The 17,131-nt window shown below is 43.6% G+C and overlaps 1 protein-coding gene across 1 annotated transcript; it reads left to right on the top strand.

Moving 5' to 3' along the window:
* The first annotated feature begins 4,411 nt into the window (after positions 1 to 4,411).
* Positions 4,412 to 6,220, top strand: TMEM121B (transmembrane protein 121B). Its single transcript, XM_082256996.1, has one exon. The coding sequence runs from the start codon at positions 5,061 to 5,063 to the stop codon at positions 6,057 to 6,059; it is 999 nt and encodes a 332-aa protein (XP_082113122.1). The 5' UTR covers positions 4,412 to 5,060; the 3' UTR covers positions 6,060 to 6,220.
* The last annotated feature ends 10,911 nt before the right edge of the window (positions 6,221 to 17,131 follow it).

Here is a 17,131-nt window from a genome sequence, read left to right on the forward strand (position 1 = left end):
CGCCCTGTCGCTGAGCGGGCGGCACTGCGGGGGCTTCGTTTTAAGGTAAGTACTTAATGCATACTAGCTCATTATGCCTTTGTCTTTACAGGTTTTTTTTTCACATTTTTTTATGAGGGTTTACTTCCTCTTTGATCCTTATTTAAATGTATGCTGCTGTATGCCTTCTACATTGTAGTCCTGCTGAGGAAGTTATTGAACCTTTACATGCGATGCTAGGCCTACTGGTCTTAGCTTAAAGTGGTAGTATACCACAAAAAATCTTCTTCCTGAAAGTTAATGGCATAATGTGCTAGTATGCGTCACATACATTATTATTATCACATTATTTTTATTATCAATTTTTTTTTGCGCGGCTGTTTTGTTACATATTTTAATGTATTCAGTGTTAATTATCTCACAGCAGGTTTAATAATGATGTGTTCGAAGCACAGTTTCAAATTTTGGAATGTGTGTATGTGCGTACATGCGTGCGTGCGTGTCTCTTTACCTTGTGTGCTCCTCAGGCTAAAACTGCAGTGCAGAATTTCTTCCTGTCATTGATTTATACTATAAATAGGTATCTGAGATTCTGGGAACTGTTGACAAAGTTTGTTGACTAAGGTGCTGAGTCTTCTATAATTGCTGTTGTGTTAGCCTCTTAGGCCCTGACTGTTCACATGTAGCAGTTTGGGATTGTGGGCAGAATATCCCTGTGATTCCGCCCGCCATCACCCCCAGATTCCAATCCAATTCAACGGCAATGCTCGCAAAACGCAGCACGTGTGTTTGTGTTCTATTCATTTTTAGTGACACCAAAATGTGGTGTGGTTTTGCGGTGATTGTTGAGCGATTTATCACACAAGGATCCAAAACCACACCATGTTTTGGTGCCACTAAAAATGAAAGGAACACAAACACTCGTGCTGCGTTTTGCCAGCATTGCAGTGTGATTTGGAATTGCAGGCAGAATCACGGGGATGCTGCCAGCCTGTGATTCCAAATCACTACATGTGAATAGGGCCTTAATGACAGCGACTAAGGCTAGGTTGAGTCTTCCATTGCTGCTGTGATACTGTTGTGTTTCCCGGGTGCACTGCATTCTAAGTATCTTCTCTTTTTCTGTATGTATGGATTCTGTGGTGTCTGCAAAGTACCACTTGTCTTGTCCTGTATGCCTGTTTAGCAAAAAAATCAGTGTGTGCTTTGCTGCTTCCTTCCACAAGATGGTGCCCTTTGCATCTGCCCAGTAAAGATCCCAAAGCTACATGTGAAAGTCAGGGCCTAACAGGCTAACAAAACAGCAATTATGGAGGCCCTGGCCTCAATGTATTTTATAGGTACAAGGAAGCCCAGGTTTTGTTTAACCATGTCTCTTAGACCCTCCCACTCTAATGTTTTGCCACACCCACTTTTTTTGCTGTGGCGCACGTAGCGCGCCGCAAGTCACTTCCTCCCTGTCAAGTCCCTCATTCTCAAAAGCTCAGAAGTTGTGAAGTACGTTCTGTATGTATGAACAATGCACGGCGCTGCTCCTCTTGTCTGGTATGCCAGGTTAACAAAAAAATCAGTGAGTGCTTCCTTCCACAAGATGGTGCCTTTTGCATCTGCCCAGTAAGATTGGCTATTACAGTGCACCACCCTGTGGGCATTCCAATTGCTAAGGGCACTGTGTTCTGGTGAGGGGGGAGCACAATTGCACAGCTGGGGAGATCGCTGTACTAACACAGCGAGATTTAGTACAGTGATTTGTCAGTTTTTTTCCTTCTGCCAGTAACCAGCTTTAGGCTGGACAATAGCCAACCAAACTGGGCAATATTAATAAGAACTGGAAGAAGGCAAAACTGAAATCAGGCTCAATTTTCAAGAGGATGTGAGAAAATAGAACTAAGAATGTGATTGCTTACTATGAGCAACACATTGTTTTTTCCTTTTTCCAGCTTTTTTTAATTTGGAGCAATTAGTTTTTTTTAGAAAAGACTTTTACTTAACCCTCCCAGAACAAAAATGTATCTACGGCCCTGTCGGGTAGCAATCACTTTACATTCCTCATTATATAGCAATTTCTGCAAGCTCTAGTGAACTCTCCAACAAGAATGACCCAAATGGAATTCTAAAGATGAACATTTAGGAGACATATGTGGCTATGTTATTGAACGTATGCCTACATCTGCAAGGGGGGCAATGATGCAGCACCACCAAATGCATGGAATAAATTGTCTTTTGGATTATCTTGCCCCTTTTTTGATTGCTGCAGCTGTGAGTCATTGTATTTAAATAGTTGTTCATTGTATATTATTTTATTAAGACTAAGGCCTCCACAAGAGCCTGAAATGCGTCAATATTTTACGAGGATTAAAGGATTCCTTTAAAGTCAAGATGCTTTGGTGCCGGATTCTCACTTCTTCACTGAACTAATAATTTATAGTACACCTCCCCCAGTTTGATGTATTGCGTGATGGTATACAGTATATAACATACTGTGTAACGTACCCCCAGGAATTGTGTAATCTACTATTTACAGTATGGTATAAATAGCATAATGTGCCCTTCACTCCTCCCATGTGTAATATAGAAATAAATATAATACATATAAAATATAATAGTATAGTATAAAGCACAGTTCCTCCAGTTAGATGGATAGTATATGGTACTCACAGTAATCCCCCCTCACCCACCATCATGTGTAATGTAGACTAAAAAATAAATATGCAGTAAATCTCCCCCAGTATGATGGTATACATTGCATATTCAAACTATATGTAGCACACTGTGACCCCCCCCCCCCCATGTATAATATGGAAATATAATATGCTGAGTATGATAGTACATTGAGCATACTGTGTACCGCCACCCCAGGTCTAATACAGAAATTATAATATACAGTACAGCTCCCCTGGTATAATAGCATACTGTATAGCGTCCCAGCAACATTTAATATAGAATATGTATAATGATATACCGCACAGCCCCCAGTATGATTGTATAGTAAGATGGTACAGAGAGCTACTGTGCTTTCCCTGGCCGGGCAGCGCTCCTCCTCTGCAGTTCTCCTCTCCTCCAGCAGGGGTCGCGGCTCTTACCGTCTCTCTCCTGCGGAGGTTCGGTGCTGCTCATCATCATCATCATCATTATCCTGATCGCGGAGAATCGGGGCCCGTGACACCTCCCGAAGCCCCCATATCCTGCATCTGCCGCCAGCTGAGAGCTTTCCTGCCCGGGATGTCACATCTGCCTCCCTGCACAGCAGCCAGCAGCCTCCCTGAGTGTCACCCCCTCCTCCAATACTGCACCCCCAGGTCAGTGCACCCCCCCACTACACCCCAATCCGGGCTCCTCCGCCGGGGTAAGGGTGCTGAGCCTACTACCTCTTAGCACTGCCCTACTGGTGGGCTGTCATACCTCCTATAGATTCTATACCCTTCCACCTGTCACCCTACTTAACCACACTTCCTATACCCCCCTGTACCACTATAGCTGGTCACTCCCCCCTATAGATCCTGTGCCCCCTGCACACATCACCCTGCTTTCACACATCCTATAGATCCTATATCCTCTACAACCATCACCCTGCTGTCACACATCCTATAGATTATATACCCCCTGCACCTATCACCCTGCTGTCACACCCCCTATAGATCCCATACCAACTGCACCCAGAACCCTGGTGTCACACATCCTATAGATCCTATACCCCCTGCACCCAGCACCCTGGTGTCACACATCCTATAGATCCTATACCCCCTGCACCCAGAACCCTGGTGTCACACATCCTATAGATCCTATACCCCCTGCACCCAGCACCCTGCTGTCACACATCCTATAGATCCTATACCCCCTGCTGTCACACATCCTATAGATCCTATGCCCCCTGCTGTCACGCATCCTATAGATTCTATGCCCCCTGCACCTAGCACCCTGCTGTCACACATCCTATAGATCCTAGACCCCCTGCACCCATCGCCCTGCTGTCACACATCCTATACCCCCTGCACCTATCACCCTGCTGTCACACATCCTATAAATCCTATATCCCCTGCACCCATCATCCTGCTGTCACACATCCTATAGATCCTGTACCGCCTGTTTTCACACACTCTATAGATCCTATACCCTTTGCACCCATCAATCTGTTGTCACACACCCTATACCTCCTGCTGTCACACCCCCTATAGATCCTATATCATTTGTACCCATCACCCTGCATTCACTCATCCTTTAAATCCTGTACTTCTTGCACCCATCATCACATTGCTGTCACACATCCTATAGTACCTGTACTTCCTGCACCCATCACCCTTCCACACCCCCAATAGATCCCATATCCCCTGCATCACCCTGCTGTCACACATCCTTTAGATCTTATACCACCGGTATCTTGCACTGTTCTGTCACACCTCTTGTAGATTCTATACCATCTGCATATTTTTTTAACCCCTTCATATCCAAACCTACTTACAACACCTCCTATTGGTCACATATACACCCTTCATCACTATACCCAGTCTCACTCCCTATAGATACCATGCCCCTGCATACATCACAGTGCTGTTCCACATCCTATAGCTCCTAAATAGTCCCCCTGTACCAATATATCCTTTCACACTCCCTATACCCTAAACACATGCCACCATGCTATTCTATACCCAATAGGTCATATATGTCCTGTACTGCTTTGCTCAGTCAAACTTGCTATAGATTCTATACGCCTGTATTAATATATTTAAGGTCATATAGATTTCTGGCTCCTTGCACCTGCTAACATGCTGTCACACTTCCTGTAGATTCTACGCCCTCGGCATCTGTCAGTGTGCTATATCCTGCTCCTTTGCCAGCTGTACCATACCATAACTGCCAGCTATATTAGGTTTTTGCCACCATGCCTGACCCTTGAGTGAAAGAACAAATTCGAAGGGCCAGGACCCTTTCCCTTGCTTTTGTGGCACTGCATTATAGTGTCCCCATTTCATCTTGATTTAGCACTATCATCCGGCACCCTGCCCCCACCACTCTCTCCCCTGCCCGTGGCCCCCTCATGCCCCCCCTCCTTGGACTCATCCTCCACCTCTTCCACTCTGGGGATGACTGCCGGGGAGTTTGCACATGGGGGCCCGGGGAGGCTGCCTCGAGGGGGCCCTGGCTGTGCTGTGCGTGGCTGCTACAAGATGCTGTCTGTATTGCTGCTGCTGGCTCAGGGCGCCCTGCTGGACCTCTACCTGATTGCTGGCACGGACCTGTACTGGTGTTCCTGGATTGCAACTGACCTGGTGGTGGTGGCTGGATGGGGGATATTCTACTCCAAAAACAGCAGAGGCCAAAGAGCGTTCCAGGGCTCGCTCAGCTCCTCCGGTTATGGTCAAGTCCAAAGGCCCAAGAAAGGTCAGTTTGCTTATAGCCACCTGGCTTGGCTCATCTATGCCATCGCCTTCACGCCCAAAGTGGTCTTGATACTTTGCACCCCAATAGTGGATCAGATCGAGACTGGGGTACCCCTGGGAAGCACCGGATTCCGGCTTACAGTCTCCCTCTCAGTTCCTCTGCTCTGGGCATTAGTCCGCTCATTGAGTGTCGATCCACGGGGATGGCAGCATCAGAGAGCTACAGGCTACCTCATGGCCTCCTGTTTGGACCTACTGGATAGCTATGCCCTCTTGGAACCCATGCTGGAAGGCAAGCTACCCTTCATGCCTTTCATCCGTTACCCATTACTGGCTGTATACTTTGTGGCATTGGCTTCACCCGTCCTTTGGTTGTCCGAGCTGGACTCTGGAGCCCGTTCCGGCTGCTGTCGTCTCTTCCTTCGTCTCCTCTGTGGCACTATGGTGGATGGCCCTCTGCTGGCAGTTCGGTGTTTCTTGATGCTAGGCTCACCCAACCGACCCTTCTCCGTTTTTATGCTGAAAAATATTTTTTTCTTGGTCTGCCGCTGGCTGGAGGTCCTGGAGCTCTGCTGCCTTCTCAGGACCCCAGAACCTGACCTTGCAGACCGACCACCAGGACAGTTCAGCCACTGTGTCTCTGAAAATGATATGGGGCCTCACGCCTACGTCAACACATTGGCTGTGACATCACAGAGCTGAACTTGAACAGAACACAGGCCCCCCCTTAATGAACCCTTTTTGTTTTTTTGTACTTCAACTGCCAACACTGCCAAGAAAACACCAACATGTCTCATCAAGGAAAACCACAGGTTACCTTTTGGTATTTTTTATTATGCGAAAATATCAGGTCTCAAAAATAATTTTTTTAATCCAGTGCTGATGAACTGAAATATCCAAACCTTAAAAAAAGATAGTTCTGTAGATGATGCATTTACTTGACGTTCTCCTTTCTCTGGAAATAACATTTCAAGATTATAGAATATCAGGATTTGTTTACTGCGTACGTGATTGAGGTTTACATGATGGTTTAAAAAACAGGACAATAAATGCACAGACCTCCTTTGTTAGGCACTGCTAAATCAACAGATAATTTTCGGGGTTGTACATATTGGTAAGGGAGAAGTCTGGTGGTCTTCACCTGTTGGAAAATATATTACAGCATCTTTGTGAAGGTTCTCAATAATCTAGGTCATGGTGAACCTAGTTTTAATTGGTCATATTCAACTGAGCTTGGTCTGTAATATGAATAATATTTTAAAACTTGTCCAGGTAGGCGCCCTCAGCTGAGAATTATTCTGAGATGAGTAGATAAAGGTCTTGAACATCAGGAATGAAGTCCAGTTGAATGAGTGAGACACACTAGTACTAGGTTCCCCATATTCTTTTAAACTTTGAGAACTTGATATTCCGCTAGTAAGATGGGTATTTTAATTTGCAGATCATGGTAAAAGTCCAACTCTGGGAAACTTGAAAATTGTCCCTTGCAGTGGGGCTGCACTGGTTTAATGCTCGCTTAGGTCTAGGGGGCACAAAAAAGAAATTTTATCTACCGATCCTCCTCGCTGCTAGATCAGTCCCTGTACCATCTACTCACCCATGTTCCAGCAATCTAAGGTCCTGACATCAACAAGATTGGATAAATTAATGTCCTTTGATATTCCCCCTAAACGAGCAGTTAACCTTTTCGATGTGGGCATGGCCCTACTGCAAGGAAGAAAATTCAATTTTTTTTGGAGTTGGGCTTTAAAGCTGAATTTCAAGCTAACTTTAAAGATTAACATTTCATGTAAAAGTTTATTTCTTTAAAATAATGAAATATATTTCATATAACTAGGAAATCTTCTGCATGCACAGACCAGAGAGATGCTGTTTCTCCATTGTCCAGTCACCTAGTCCAGGAGGCAGGTATGGAAGTGACACTACTTCTAACAGCTGTCAACCTCCTGGTTGTGCTGCATGGCAGGCTGTACAGAATTGCAAATCGTGTTTGGATTTCAGCTTTCCTTAGGGAAAAGACATAGTTAATTGCCACCTTGGTCAATTTGCTATGTTTTTTACATATATGAAGGAGGTAGATCTGTAAGTCACATTTAAATTTCAATCCTGAACCCAATCTCAGGCATGTCGGTGAATGCAAAATTACATTTGTAAGAGCTCTAGCTCTGCTATAAGTCGCTGAAGGTGTGAACAAACATTTGTAATTTAAAACTGTAATTTTTTTTTAAAGGTTTTCCTCATTTTTTTGATAAATAAATGAGTCTCTATAATTATTGTATTATATCACAACGAAGATCACCTGTTGTGTCCAGAAATTATTGTATATGGGTGTTTAAATCCCTGATAGTTTTATTTCAGAAATATAATTTTTATGTCTGGGAGGGGGGAGCAGTGTTGAAGTGAAATACATTATTTGAAGTCTGTTTAAAATTTCCAATATGCAAATACTTATTTCCTGTGGTTTTGAAATCAGCAGCCTTCCTTCAAGGAAAAAGAAGGGGGTTTGTTTTGTCATTTATTGCTTGAAGGGCCTGAATTACACCACAGTTCATTGGGTGCGGCCATGCCCACCCCCTGTTCTCCAGGTCGTGAAGGTGAGCTGAACATGCATGCTAATCTAAGTGTGAACCTTAAGAAGACGTAATGAAGTATTAGGATATCTTCTGGTTTCCATTTCCATAAATGATCTGTACTTTCGAAAACAATTTTCCTATTTTTTTTCTGGTATTTGGATCGTTTTGTAACGCCAGCGTTCAGGACATTTGTATTTGTGTACCACCTCTCAGTATAAACAAAAGAACAAAATGGAGAAAGACACATAATGGTGCTCAAAATCAAAAACAGCTGCCTTGTTCTACAATGATGTCACAATGGATGCTCAACACTTCCTCGTTACCTCATAATCTAACCTAAGACGTCAAAGTTAACAGGTCAATTGTGACATCACAAAGCCAACAAAGTATCCTGCAAAAACATCGCCTTCGAGGGCGACCCCCATCAAGGGCTGGTCTAATAAACCATCTTTTTCGATTGTCAATGCAACAAGGCACTCAGGAGTCCCATGTCGTATACGATTCCCACTACCCAAGGGCTGTCTGTCACGATTCTCCTGCTCAGCAATCCACAAGATCAACTGCCAATAACACAAAATTGCAGCTTGGATACGTTGCCAGCATTTTTTGGGGTTGTCGCTGTGTTATAGACTCTGTACAATGCATGTGATGGGTTCCAAAAAAAAAAAAAAAGAGTATTTTTGAAGAATATATTAGTGCTTGTTACATGAGAGTGGAAATGTTTTTTTTTCTGTGCAAAGATGACATTGGTTTGATTAGGTCACAGGTGTAGTTATGTTAACCGGATAGAGCAGACAAGTAATTCAGAAACTGTGATAATCGGGACTTGATTAATAGATGTTTAAGGGAAGAACTATCACAAGCAGTCTGTACTCCCTATTGCACCCAATCAAATTCACCCAGTGCATTCTGGTATGGATGAAACGGTTCAGGTTGGTTGCTATCAGTAATGTAGGCAATCAAAGACAGGCCTTATGTGAGCAGCAAAGGTGGAAGGGGTTTAGCAATGGCTTAATGAAATGTTTAGATGTCACCAAGTGAACTAAATCAAACCGAAAATCTTTCTACCGATGCAACTTTTACCTCACATGTGCGTGACCAGTGCCTGTATTTTGTGGATGGTAATTAAATGGTGTCAAGCTCACAGACCGCGTTGTGTAGATGAATATGGTTGGTGTGGAACTGGGAACTGGAAAGGTTATTTGGATGATAGTGTACCCACTAAAACGGTCAATGGTCTTCAAATTGGTTGCCCTTGTTTGGCATGAATGATGCACATTCTGTTAGCCTAGACCAGCCATTCTCAACCAGGATTCCATGGCTCCCTAGGGTTCCTTCAGAGGTTGCCAGGGTTTCTTTGAGCTGAGGGTGATTCACCTTCTGTCTGATGGTGCCTGCATAGTTCCAGGACCAGCACTTTCACCAGCACTGTATAGATTGCATTCTTCCTACTTACCACCAATGTAGGGGACATTTTTCCCCATCGACCTCTGATAAATTGGCTTTAGTAAGTGTTTCCCAAGTTTCTCTGGAGGAAAAAGATTGAGAAAGGCTAGCCTAGACTATTGTTTTTCAAATGTATTTTCTGAGTGGTTGCTTTTCTGGAACAAAAATTTGGTTTGTCCACAAAACTCTCCCATACTTTACTGAGGTTCTGGGCACATTAAACCTTGGTTACCAAAGAGAATGTACATTATTGAAATCAGACCAGGCCTAAATGAGTCCCAATTAAGTGATTTGGGTCCTTGTTCTGTTTTTCGGAACAAAAGCCTGCGTCGATAGGCTTTTATTTACACCAGGAAAACTTCTCTTACGTAACAAGACAAGGAGAATAGAAAAGCAGCTTGAAGCAGGTAAGTGCAGCTTAGAAAGAGGACAAGTGCATCTATCATCAGATTGTGAATGATCTCAGGAGGGTGTCAAACTAATCCTAAATGGAAGGCAGAACACTGTAATTGCCCATCAACACAGGCCAGAGTACTAAATCTAAAGCCAATGCTTTTATATATATATATATATATATATATATATATATATATATATGTGTGTTATCTTTTTTTTTTTGAGTGGAGTACAAAAGGGTACAGCCTCCCCTTTCCCGTCAGCTTCCTATTGCCCTTTGTTTGTGTCCCTGCTTTGAACATTCACTTCTTTATTTGTCCTGGTGAAGATGGTTGAAATGTTGTAGTTCGCACCAGAAAAAGGAATCTTCCAATAGGCACACCTGTACCCACTTTAAAGTGTGCTGCAGCAAAAGGATTGTGCCAAAAGGAGGGGAGAGCATAGGGATGAGCTCATCAGTCTGCCGCTTCTCCTTTTTTTAGGCTCGGTTCACACTAGGGCGACCTGTGAGGCGACCTGGTCGCCTCACAGGTCGCCGCAGGTCGCCTCCCATAGGGAAGCTGCGGACCCGTTCTAATAGGAGCGACACAAGTCGCTCCGACCTAGAAAAAGGGTCCGGAGCTTCTTTGGGGCGACCAGGAGGCGACCGCCATAGACTTCAATGTTATGAAGTCCGTGGCGGCCGCTCCGAGGTCGCGGCGCGCTGCTCGCACCGCGACCTCGGAGGTCGCCACCCGAAGCAGCGTCGTGGTAATGTGAACCGGCGCTTAAACAATACATTTTTATTTGGTTTTGCATAAACAAACACAAAAAACATGACCATTTCAATATTGTGCAACATGCCCAAATAAAACAAAAATACACAGGATATGGTTATCAAATGCAATACAGTAACTCCAGACAGTCAGAAAAAATATCAAAATCTACTGTTAATATGAGGAACGTGGTAGAAGAGCCTCTTAGACACAAAAGAAGATAATATCTCGTTGAAGCGGGAGACGGTGCACCGGTTGTTTCTCCATCATCCCCTCCCCTCCTGCACTAACTAACTGGGTACTAACTGTACAAGAGGGGAGGGAGCTGCTGCTTCTCCTTTGCTGTCCACTCTCAGGCTGGGGGTGGCTTGAGACCTGTAAGTAAAGGTGGAACTACAATAGAGAAAGATCAGATCCCCTCCCCTGCCAGACAGAGCTGTGCAGTGTGGCAGAGCTTTGTAAATCTATAAAGTCAATTGCCAGAAATAGAAATTCTTTGACAGGTAAAACAGCTCTCTTACATGCCTAAAGCTCAGTTTTAACATTTAAATATTTTTTATACACATATATCGCAGACGATTTAGTGACGGTTCACACTGCTCCGACTTGTCAGGCGACTTGGTCGCCTGACAAGTCGTGCTCCATTCTGTGCAATTGGAACCGTTCTAATAGGAGCGACTCAAGTCGCTCCGACTTAGAAAAAGGTTCCTGCACTACTTTTGCACGAAGTCGGAGCGACTTGCATTGACTTCCATTATTAACTTCATTAAGTCACCCCGAAGTCGTGTCGCCATAGTGTGAACCGACACTTAGACACAGATGCAAGAAATGAAGACAGAATAGTGTGTTCACTTTTGTGACAGCATTACTGTAAATAAATCATACACAGCATCGCATTTTTCACAGGCACTATAAAGCAACAATGTTACAGTTAGAAATTACTCTAAAAAAAAAAAAATACAATTTGTTTTGAAGGGAGAAGGAAACATTTCTAAGGCTAAGGTGACTGCCAATTGTCAAATTTGTCACAATTCTGCATAGAAACCAATCAGCTTCCAGGTTTTATTGCCAAAGCTAAATTGAACAAGCTGAGGTTAGAAGCTGATTGTTTTCTATGCAGAAATTTGACTAATTTTGCACTCTCTAGCTTTAGTAAATAAACCTCAAAGGATCAACAGTTTGCAGCTGAGGGCAATAATTGCACCTAATGTATAAAGACGGCTGTACATAAAATTTGGTCGGTTCAGAAAGGATTTGCCTAATTTGATCCTTGTATGGGCAGGCTGGTTGTACAGAAGTCGATTTACTGATTGACTTCTGTAAAACCAGCCTGTCAGACATTTCCCTAATGATCAGTACTGCTGGTTAGAGCCTGTAACACTGATCAGTGTTCTGACAGCAGGGAAGAGTCCTCCCACAAAAGCACAACGGGAGTGATTCCCCCATCCACATCGAGTGTTTGTGAACGGTGGAATAGAGTCATTTGTTTGCATTCAATTAATGGACCGCCAGCCTAACTAAACACAAAACTTTTAGATAGAAAGGGATTGGAACACCTTTAGGGCTCGTCAGGGGAGGACTGGGAAGTGGAGCGGGGTGGCAATCGCCCCCCCCCCCCCGGTCCCCTCTGATGCCGGATAAAAAGGCCGCACTCAGGGCTGGATTAATGTAGGGGCCAGACACTGTATACAGCTGCTGGTCGCCACTCAATGTTATATTTGCAGAGCTGCAGCAGAGGCAGAGCGGTATAAGTGTGCAGAGTACGCTCCTGCACTCGGCCGGCACAATACTAGCACAGTCACTTCCCTGTCAGGCAGAGCTTCCTAGGCCCCGCCCGGCGTAACGTCATGTATTTTTGTTAAACCTCCTTTGTTGCTATTAACAATAAATTATGTTACCACATTGCATCATGTTTAAGGCTGCCAGCCTTCCCCTGGGGCTCGTTCACCCAGGCAGCCAGAGGATGATAAAATTGGGTAGTGGTTTTACCTCCCCCCGATTGCCTGCTTGAACAAGACCATGCACAGGGCTGTACATGAGGCCATGCTGCAACCTTGTGCAATGCATGTCATTGCAGCATAAGTGGGTCAACATTGTAAGGGTAAATACAGGCGGTAAGGAAGCAACACATTGCCTTCTCCCCGTCTATCACATGCTTATGAAAAGCAATTCACTGCAGATCGCTTTTCCGAGAGCAGCAGCAAGGGCTGAAACTGATACGAACAAGCCCTGTTACTGTCTGTGTTACTGTTAGGGAGATTCACCCTCTCTATAGGTCCTGTTTACCATGATTGCTGAGAGTAAAAGTCATAGAAAATCACACATTTTGGGTTTCCACCACAACAGGAAAAGTCTTCTAATGGGGACACTGATTCTGGTTACAAATAGAGAATCCCTCACTTTTGAGGGATTTCCTTTCACTTCCTGTTTTGGTTATGGGACAGAAAGTGAAAGGAAATCCTTCCAAAGGGACCCACATGACAGGGATCTCCTCTGCTCTATCATTCTATGCAAAATTAACAAAAATGTTTTCCTTTACATCTACTACTTTAGGCCAGTGGTTCTCAATTCCGGTCCTCGGGACCCACCAACAGGCCAGGTTTGCAAGATAACTAAATTACATCACAGGTGATCTCATTTGCTGCTCAGTGATTGCAGCATTCTAGTCTGCATCCCCCAAGGTAATACTTAAAATCTGGCCTGTTAGTGGGTCCCGAGGACCGGAATTGAGAACCACTGCTTTAGGCAACTGCATTCAGGAGAGAGAAATTCAGATGCAGGGTAGGCACAGGGTAGGCCGGGCAGATATACTTCGGCAGGGTGAGCCCTTCTGTGTGAACCATCGTACCTGTACGTCGGCTCGTTTTCTGCGAATGGGGTGTGCGCTCACCACTGTTCGGCCTGTTGCTGCTGTGATTGGACACAGCAGGAGCCAATCAGCGGGTCTGGCGGACACCATGTCAGGACCCACTGATCGTTCGGAAGAGAAGAACAGCGGTATGCCTATGTAAACAAGGCAGACCGCTGTTCTGTCAAAGAGTAAGATGGAGGTCTTCTGTTTCTGCTAAGCAGAAACACAGATCCCTGTCTTCCTCCAGTTAGGCCACCCCACACACAGTTAGAAAGCACCCCCTAGGAGCACATTTAACCCTTTGATCACCCGTAATGTTAACCCCTTCCCTGTCAGTGTCATCAGTACAGTGACAGTGTATTTTTTTTAGTATTGGTCACTGTATTGGTGTCACTGGTCCCCAAAAAGTGTCACTTAAGCCCCGTACACACGTACCGATTGTCGGCCGTAAATATTCGCCCGACGACCGATCGGCCGATTGTAGGCTTGTTAGTATGATGCTTCCGACAGCCGACAGCGCATTTTCGGCCGAACAGAATCTGTCGTGCAGGCATTAAAATTTTTGTTGGCCAACACCAGAACGGCCGATTGTTCGCCAGTCAGTACAGATTTCGGCCGACAGACAGCAGATTTGCAAGACTGGGCATGCTCAGAAAAGAAAAAAGACAAGGAAAGTTAACCATCACATGACATCACTTCTGCAGTCGACTGTTGTTGGCCGACAAAATTCGTGTGCAGTCTTTTGCAGTTTTTAACAGACACGACAGCCCTGGACAAAAGACGGCCGATCGTACACAAAAGACGTACACATGATCAGTACGTGTGTACGGGGCTTTAGTGTCAGATTTGTCCGTCGCAATGTTGCAGTCCCTTTAAAAATCGCTAATTGCTGCCAATGCTAGTAAAAAAAAAAAAAAAATTCCCATAGTTTGTAGACACTAGAACTTTTGCACAAACCAATCAATATACATTTATTGGGATTTTTTTAACCAAAAATATGTAGCAGAATACATATTGGTCTAAATTGATGAATAAAATTGATTTTTTACATTTTGTTATTGGGTATGTTTTATAGCATAAAGACGTAAAAAATCTTTTTTTTTTCTGTCGAGTTTTTTTATGTTTATAGCGCAAAAAATAAAAACCACAAACGTGATCAAATACCACCAAAAGAAAGATCTATCTGTGGGAAAATAAGACATACATTTTATTTGGGTACAGAGTCTCACGTCCGCACAATTGTCAGTTAAATCAAGGCAGGGGCTGAAGTGGTTAAGATGATGTTACAATGTGAATGCACAAATCGACATATATCTACCAATACTATGCAACATGAGGGTCACGAACTGCACCATATATAGTCAATCAGATCTTTGGACTACATAGTTATTTATCTAAAATTGGATTGTATTGTTGATGACCCCCTCCCCACTTAAATATATTAGGACCATTTGCCCATCTTCACTGGCAGAGCTGGGCGGTTTTTATTTTCTATCTCGTGCAGGTTCCAGCCCTGGCTGTAAAGAATGTTAAGACATTTTGACAAGGAGCATGAGGGGTGGGACAACGGTGGATTTTTGTAAAACCGCACCTACCCTTTTATAGGCAGGGCAATGGCACTAAGCAGGATAAGTAGTAGGCCAACAGAAAACTAACTTTGTGGTGTGGTTGTGGGTAACCAAGTAAATTTTTTATATATGAAATCAATCTCTCAGTCAGAGTGGGTCTTTTAAGGTGCAAAACACAAGTCTAAGATCATATGATACAATTATACAGTTTACAATATTACATATCCAGACAAATATTTAAGAAACATTTAAAGGAGAAATGTGTGAATAGAAAAAAAAAAAAAAAAACCAACATCTATACACGGTCTAATGCTGCAGCTGTTTCCCATCAGCTCTAAGCCTGAGAACTGAGCTATCACATGACTGCTGATCACTTAGTTCTCGGTTAGCTCTGAGCAGAGAGTGGTGACTTATAGTCACCGCTCTCTACTCTGCCCCTCCAGCACTCACTGGAAGGCCAGGTTTGGTTGGGAGCTGGAGCAGCTGGCTCCAGCTCTCAGCAGCTTGGCATTGTCAGGGTCCTTCCTGAGGCTGGAGCGGCTCTGCAAAATCAGTTGACAGCAGGCTTTAGCTTGCTCTCAGCTTTCTCTAGGTCACAGGTAAGCACAAGTAAGTGCACTCATGTCACCCACAAGTGAAGCACGGCCATCAAAGCTTTGGTCATACTTCTCTTTTTAAAATAATTTTTTGCAATTCCACACCAAACCTTGGTATAAAATTGCAAGAAATAGCTTTTAGTAGAAGGGAAAATAGCCTTTCAGCACAAGGCACCTTCTGTCGGTGTTCGTGTAGCCTTCCTCTGGGTGCTGCAGTCTCCTATGATGCAGAGACGTACCCAGTTATTTAGTGTCTAGCCAAACTGGCCCTAAAGACTTCATAGATCTTTGGGGAGGAAATTAGAGCGCAAGTTCCTAAATTGAAATGACTGATCATTAAATTATATGCTCTGCAAAAAGGTTCAAAGAGAATACAGTAAACCCCCCTCCATTGCGGGGGTTACGTTCCGGACCCAGCCGCGAAAAGTGAAATTCCTCGAAATAGAAAAACCCTATTAAAATGCATTGTAGGCATGTTTATTTTACTGTCACTGTACGTGTAGAAGCATTTTAAGGTCTTTAAACACACTTTTAAAACAATAGAAACTCATTTAAACACATAAAAGATACTAAGAGACATAGCAAGAGCTATGGAAAACACAAAAATATTTCATTTTTAATGATTTATATAGTAAAATAACATTACAAAAAAAAAACGCAATATACCGGGACCGCAAAGACTGAACCGCGATGGAGCGGGGGATTACTGTAGTATACAGTTTTGTAGAGCAGTAAAGTACAACATTTACAATCTGAAGCTGCTTTTTCCTTTAAAATTGTCTTTTCTGGCCACCTCCTCCACCACCAGAACTGAAGAGAGCATAGGTACAGGAGCTCCAAGATTCTCAGCAGTTTCCTCATCTTATTCTGCCAATCTTTCACTGGTGGCCTGTACAGCCCAATGGAATATCTGCATGTCAAGCAGGATGGTCTTAATAGTAAGTTATAGGTGCAATTTTGGAAAGTTTTTGAACAAGATTCATTTCAGAATGGGGTGGTATGTCAGAAGGGACACCGCCATTCCTGTATGCCTACATTGTAAACCCTAGATTATAGACTGTAATGAGCAGGGCCCTCCTTCCCTCTTGTCCTGAAATTAAATTTAACTGTACTGTCTCCCTTATTTTGTAAAGCATTGTGAAAACTGTTGGCGTTGAATAAATCCTGTATAATAATAATGTCTAAGGTAGTGTACTGTATGTATATTGCCCTGTCTATGAAGAAGATGGGGGAGGTGGTCTTTCTTAGCCATGATGGTTCAATACTTAGCAGACTTCTGTTTGTCCTATTACCCTATTTATGATACTTCTGTTGGCCACCCATGGTGCACAACAAAGTATGTCAAAAGAAGGATATCAAGAAGACATCTGCCTATGTTTATGGTTCAGTATATTTTTGCTTTATTCTTTAAGCTTATTCATTACTCCAGCAGTCTATAGGGTGGGGCCTGCAGAAAATTAGGACAGTATTTTGTGTCCTTGGTCTTTGAAGGGGTTTACCACCTTACCCCTGGATTTATCAAGTTTCCTCTTTGGCCTCCTTGATTGTTACAAGTGAATCTCCACAGGCTTGTGTAATCTCTCACTTTC

Source organism: Pelophylax lessonae, assembly GCF_965119305.1.
Source record: "Pelophylax lessonae genome assembly, chromosome: 4".
Classification (NCBI taxonomy): Eukaryota; Metazoa; Chordata; class Amphibia; order Anura; family Ranidae; genus Pelophylax; species Pelophylax lessonae.